Below are 6,592 nucleotides of genomic sequence, written 5' to 3'. Positions count from 1 at the left end.
GGGAAAAAAAATGCTTGTGCTCTCCAACATGTGGGCTCCTTTCTGTACTCTCTATGTGGGCACCCAAAATCTGAGGCTCATTAAAAAAAATCCTAGTGATTTTATTTTAGTCTGCCCATGAAAAAAACCCCTCCTCCATCTCTGACTATTTACCTAGAGCACAGGGGAGATGTTACCAGTTGGCAGGCTGCTCAGAAATGTTTGCTGGCCATGCTGACTTCACAGCAAGCAAAACCCAGGGATCTTTTCAGTAGCAGGTAATAACTGAGAACTGTCGACCACATCTGAAGCATCTGCAACCTGAGCTCCTGAGCTCCCCATGGCTCAGCTACAGATCCCCATCTGCCATCCTTCCAGTAGTGAGCTACTGAACCACACAAAAATAACTTTTATCTATTGTAATCATGCTGTTGGGCAGGCACTGAACACAAATGACTGCCATTATGCTTGGGAGCAATTTTAAGCACTGTTTTTCTGCCATATGCAGCCTAGCTAGTTCTCCTTAGCAGGAGGATATTGCCCTCCACAGGTCTCCCAACACTGGGGGCAAATTCTTATGCAAATAACTACCTGTCAAACTCCAGAGGAAAGACAAGTGTGGGGTGAGACATCCCCTTGTCAGGTAGTTCTCTGCTGACATGGGAAAATCCACTGAAATTTGCAGACTGACTGTGTTTACCAACTGCAACTCGCACATCAGCTTTCAGGAACAGCTCCAGGGCACAGCCAGCAGTGGCATAGATTCTAAAAGACCAGAGGGCTGATCTCTGGATGTCACAGCCTTCCCCAGGCAGCCCTCCCTCTCCAAATATCCCAGGCACACCCTCTGCTTTAGCAAGAAGAGGCCCAGCAAAGCCTCTCCGCACACAGAAGTGAAAAGAGTGAGCACCAGGGCCAGCACACGTACACATAGAGGCACATTACCTGGGATGAGGACTGCATTCACATCGGGATTATAAAAATAAACACAACACAATTAAAATGGATATTTCTTTTCCTCCCTTTCTCCATCCCATCCATTCCCAGTCCCTACCCACACTTCTCATTTTCTTGAATCCAGTAAGAGTATTTGGACAACACAGGAAAAAATATTAGGGTGGGAGAATATTGGCCAGGTAAACCCACAGAAATATGAACTCTTCTGACTTTCATCACTATTACAGAGGAGACAACAGGGTGCTGTGACACACAGAGGGAAAATAGCACTGTGCTGCTCTGGGAGGTAAGGTACATGCTAGCTTTTGCTAGCCCTCCTCCTGGCCATGCTCCCACTAGATGGCACATTTCAGAGACAGGAACTCCAGCTCTGTGCTCTGGTACACCAGAGTGACCGGCCTCACCAGCTGCAGAAAATGCAGCAAAGCTCCATTATGAAGAGAGCTGGAATAACCCACCAGCCACATTCAGAGGTCTTCCAAGGACAAAAGCTTTAACGGCCCTTCCAAAATTCAGACAAGTTTGGATCTCATTTCTGTAGGCACCTACCTGGTCCTCATCTCTACTTCTGAGGAGCTCTTAGTTTCCTAGCACAATAATAATTTATTCATAACTAATGGTTAAAGTGACGTGTTTCATCATATCTGAGTTTTCTATTTTGCTGTGGCACAGTATATTCCATATTCCAAGGCTGAGGAGAGGTGTTCTCAGATCATATCCATTTATAGCCTTCTCAGGTCTCTATCTCCTTTGTAAAGGCCTATTAATATTTCTGTATTTCTATAGAAAAGGCCTTTCCTCTCCCTGTATACAGGACCCCTCTCCTCCATTTACATCACCCAGAGAACAGACCTGATGACTTGACAAACACAGAAAATGTCTGTAAACTCAATGCTGAATCCAGGGCAGAGAAGAGGTATTTATCTCCTTTTTTTTTCCTGCTCCTGTCCTAAAAGCACATTTTAGACACAGAAGCTACCTCCGCAGCGAGAAGGCCTGTAGATATGCATCTGATACCCAGGCAAGAGGATACACACTACAGTAATCCGTCCTTCAGGGACTCACCTGGTCTCTTGATTGGCTTTTTGGTGGGGGTGTCCTTCCTTTTGTTCTGAATGGCAGGGGAATATGGCACCCCCGTAGAGGAGCTGTTCTTACGGAAATGGTCTTTCAGCCCCTTGACAGAGCGGTCAAGCTGGACAGAGCGGATTTGGAAGTAAACAGTCATGAAATCTACAGAGACAAGTTAGAAACAAGATTATAAGCAAACAGTGAACACTATATGGTAAAAATACCTTTCCTGAAACAGTCTGTGCCCCTAAGAGGGCTTACTAGCATTGATGTGGGACCCTAGTGTTTTTCCCTCCCAGAGCCCCTCCTATTTTCTTCAAAAAGTTCTTCTTCCTTCCCCTGCAGTATTCATTCCAGCCCTCCAACCACACACATTCAGTCTGTGCACCACTACCAAGAGCACATCAATTGTGGAACTGATGGGAGACATTTGTGCAAGACATTCAAGAGCTCAGTTTCTAGCATGAGAAACTTTATACACTTCATCAGGAACTAAATAAGGTGTTCATCATCTGAAATCAGATTATCAACTGATTAATGAAATATGCTATACGTGCTTGAGTCACCTCCTTTGATGATGGAAAAATTCTCAAGCAGCTTTTAAAGATGTTTGTCATACTTGATAAGCACAGTAGTCCCCACTCAGAAGTAAATCATTGAGGTGGGGGGGTGATTCCAGTAGCTGTATGGATGTGACAGTACAGGTTTCCTGTAAAAAGTCCACAATCATTAATTCCCAAAGGAAAAATCAATAAAGCAGTATAAAGCTGTAGGTAGATTTTGACGCTGCAGAACAGGAAAGAAGAGACACGTACTGACTGAAGAGTCTTCTGTGCTGGTTTCCCCGTGGCCCTTTGTCACATTTAATACAAAAAGTTCTGTTCATAATACCTCCCAAATGGGAATAAGTCACCAGAGACTTGCACGTTTATAATATCTGAGCACTAGATATTGCAGCTCCATCAGAAGGCATTAAAATGCAAGTGAAATGGACTTCTGCTATACGGCAGACTATGCATTAAGATAATTTGTCCTTTATTTACACAACTTTCTCTCATCATATCCATCAAGAGATCATTTTGTTTAATTGACAAACCATCACTTCAGTGTCACTACAAACTCTGTAAAAAAAAGCAGGATCTTAAGGTGATTGAAAAGAGACTGAACTACTCACCTGAAAGGTGCCACTAAGGCAGCCACTAGTGCTGCTGGCTACCAACAGCAGCACAACTCACGGTTTATTAGCCACAGCAGCACACGCAGGGGGGACATCTACAAGCCAGGCTGTGCAGTGCTACACACAACCCTCAACACCCTACTTTTGCTCTCAACCACATGCAGTAAGCAGTTGAAGAGCACTCACCTGATACAGAGCTAAAACGGAACAACATGCAGCACTACCAACCTTGATTCCTGCCATTTTCCACCAGCCAGCCAGAAATGCGGATGATATCATGCAGGACACTTTCCGGGAGGTGCTCCAGAGACATCTCTTCCTGCGTCTCCATTTCATCGTCCCCGCTGATCAGGTCCAGGATGAGGATGGGCGGGACTGGCTTGGTGTGTCGTGTCATCAAGCTGCGGAACTCTGATTCCAGGGACTCCTTCCCCCTCTCAAAAAGGGATTTCTGGCACAAAACAGCAGAAGGATAGAAGCAGCGCAGGGCTTCTGTAATCAGTCACTCAGAAGTATTTCTGCATAAGAATGTACTTTCTGCAGGGTTTCTAACTGCTGTCAAGTACTGCATGCTTCAAACTCCAACAATGCCTGTAACTAAGAGACTTTTAAAGGGAATTAAATTTAAAAAAATGCTTGGGAGTCACTCAGTCTTCAAGTGGGATTTAAACAGATTTCCCATTCTGCTCAAGCAGTTGAAGGACTGACAAGAGCTACTCAGGAGGAGATTCAATCAACTCCGCCACACGTGCAAGACAGGCTTTCAGAAGTCCTACTGGCACAATGCATAAAGAGAGCAAAATGCCACAAGCAGAAATGCTGCTGAGTGCAGACTTAAACAGAAGCCAAAACCAATCGTGTCTTCAGCTGTGCCCAAACACCTTTACCACATAGCAAGCCCATCAGCCTCTCAGAGCAAGAGGGCAAGTAGCAGGGCTGTGTCTGTCCCTCTCTCACCCGTGCCAGGTTCCAGACCCACGACCTACCACACGGTTCAGCTCTGGGCTGTCCGGATTGTTGTCCTGGAAGTATTCCACCGCCTTCTGGATTTTGTCCATGCAATTCAAGTATTCTTCCAGCCTCCCAGTGGGGCTGAAAAGAAAACAAAAAGTAAAAAGCAGTGCCTCGAGAAGCAAAGAAAGAAGATATCAAGAAAGCACCAGAGCAAACTCAGGATAAAAATAACAAGGAAAATTTCAATTCCTTTTTCTTCAACTAGGAGGAGATCGTGGGATTCCCTTTTGCCTCCACTCAATGCCACAGTAGAACACCTAATCCACGCAGCAAGTGTGGAAATACTGATAGCAGCACACAACTCTCAGCCTTGCCTTTCTCTCCCAGACAGGCCCTGATGGGAAGGAAGAGGAAGCTGCCATCACAACACCCTCCCAACAGCTGAAAGCATGCTCCAGAACAGACAATTCAGCCTGGATGCAGCTGCAATATCAACAGGGCAGGAAGAACCTTTGGGAAAAGGGCAGAGGAAGAAGAGAAGCCACCAATGCTCATGAGCTTCATATGGCAGCATGTGTGCAAAACCTGGCACAGACACCAGTGCAGAGTCTGAGCAGACTTTGCCTTCTGGGGATTGCTGAAGGTCAAGTCAGGAAGCTTTCTGGGAACTGATGGGTACAAGGAACATTATGAGTGTGTGGAGTCAGCTCCTTTACCTCTATCCCAAAAGTTCAATAGGATGAAGCCCCCCAGCAAGATCTAGCTGTTCAACTCACCCTTCCTTTATGATCTTCTCTGTGTCCTTCGCCACATGGTAGTAACTGATGACGTGATCTAAGCAGGACAGGGTCTTCTCCACATTCTCCTGCAAGCGCTGCAGGTTCTCTGTTTGTTTATGGACAGGGATGATCGAGTTCTCCAGCTTCATCAAACGACTTTCAAAGGAGGAGAGGATAGAAACCTGCATGCCAAGAGAGAAACAGAGAGCTGAGGACATCCATCCACATGGATCCATGCAGCAGGGTAGTAGTTACAGGAGGGCAATCAGGAACCTTCAGGTCCCAGCTTCTCTTCTTGGGCTCTGTTCCCAATTTGCCATGGCTCCTTAGGCAGGCTGTTTAACCCCTCTACACCCCAATTTCCATTAATAACTACAACACAGATCACCTGCTATACAGAGTGGGCCAATCTTGAATTAGCTGCTTGTAAAGTGTGAAAATAATGTTCCAAGACATTACTACGGAGGAGCAGGATCTTACTTGACAGCAGGAAACAAATCCCCAGGAACTGCCTGGAGGTGCACTATGTAAAAAGGGCAACAAAAGCATAAACCAGCAGCCACTTTGCTCTATACCACTAAGATCCAAACAAGAGATGCACAATATGAAGGCACAGGACCAGCATAGCATGAACCTTCTTTTCCATTATAGATACTTGGTTTTTAAAAGGGACTGTGATATGGCTTCTGAAAGATGAAGCTCATAAGGGGTGCCTTAATGTAATCTTTTCTAGGCCAAAATGTAATTGTTTCAAGATTCACTCCTATGCTAAGTTTTCCACACTTCTCTATGACTTTTGTAAAGCACTGAGCCCAAAACTGGACATGGTATCCTGGCTGAGCGCCTACAAGCAATTAGAGCACAATAATTACTTTCTACCGCTTACACAAAACACTCCCAAAATAAACTTCAGACAAGAGCTGACTTCATGAAGCAACAACATGATGCCGTTGCACAAACTAGTCTAGGGTCTATTAATACCTCTTCCCGAGAGAGAGGACAGACTGCAAAGAGATGAGGCCAACAGCCCATTTGAGCCCTCATCTCCCCAGGAGAGTGCCTCAGAATTGAAACATTCAACAGTTTTCCCCTGCCCAGCCACTGAAGTGTAAAACACAGATGCAGAGCAAGTGGTTTATTACTCTGCTTTCCTCAGATGGGCACAATGACAGCCCTGAAAATAGATTCTCCTAAGAAATAGAGTCAGGCCCAATATTGGGGCTGAACTTCAAAGACCTCCTTACCATGTTTTTTGTAAGCTGGTCACTCTTCTCAAGGCTCTCTTTGATAAAGGACAGAGTTTCTTCTTCCTGTCAGTAGGATGAAAAAAAGTCTTCAACTCTGAACACTGAGCATTTAATTCACTAAACACTACATGTAGGTTTTTACAAGTCCTGGCAAACACTGCAGCAAACCATGTCTGATCTGATGCTGAGGCCACATTTTAATACACCACCTCTTAGCAGAAATCACAACCATTGACCCAAGGTGAGAGACACATCATGCAATGAGTGAGGTTTTTATGGATTACTTGTTTCCCTCTGACACCCCGAACTCACAAGCACACTAAAGTCACAGCACAGTATAATATTAACACCTGTACCACAGAGACAACCCGACTCGGACCACACATTTCCCTGCCACAGCACAACACAGGTGCTGCACCGGCACCACG

At 45.3% G+C, this 6,592-nt stretch overlaps 1 protein-coding gene across 1 annotated transcript in view; it reads right to left on the bottom strand.

Annotated features, from left to right (window-relative positions):
• Positions 1 to 6,227, bottom strand: part of EXOC7 (exocyst complex component 7) — a gene marked incomplete at its 5' end in the record, with an annotated part of 20,949 nt that extends 14,722 nt beyond the window's left edge. The window contains 6 exons of the mRNA XM_010076932.1: positions 925 to 936; positions 2,002 to 2,169; positions 3,413 to 3,635; positions 4,171 to 4,276; positions 4,915 to 5,099; positions 6,162 to 6,227. Of these exons, the coding sequence (XP_010075234.1) occupies positions 925 to 936; positions 2,002 to 2,169; positions 3,413 to 3,635; positions 4,171 to 4,276; positions 4,915 to 5,099; positions 6,162 to 6,227 (760 nt within the window). The remainder of the gene's footprint in view (positions 1 to 924; positions 937 to 2,001; positions 2,170 to 3,412; positions 3,636 to 4,170; positions 4,277 to 4,914; positions 5,100 to 6,161) is intronic.
• Positions 6,228 to 6,592: the final 365 nt, after the last annotated feature.

This window comes from Pterocles gutturalis, unplaced genomic scaffold (genome assembly GCF_000699245.1).
Source record: "Pterocles gutturalis isolate BGI_N339 unplaced genomic scaffold, ASM69924v1 scaffold11008, whole genome shotgun sequence".
NCBI lineage: Eukaryota > Metazoa > Chordata > Aves > Pterocliformes > Pteroclidae > Pterocles > Pterocles gutturalis.
The sequence above is the reverse complement of the archived record's forward strand: the minus strand, read 5'-3'. Positions and strand labels throughout refer to the sequence as shown.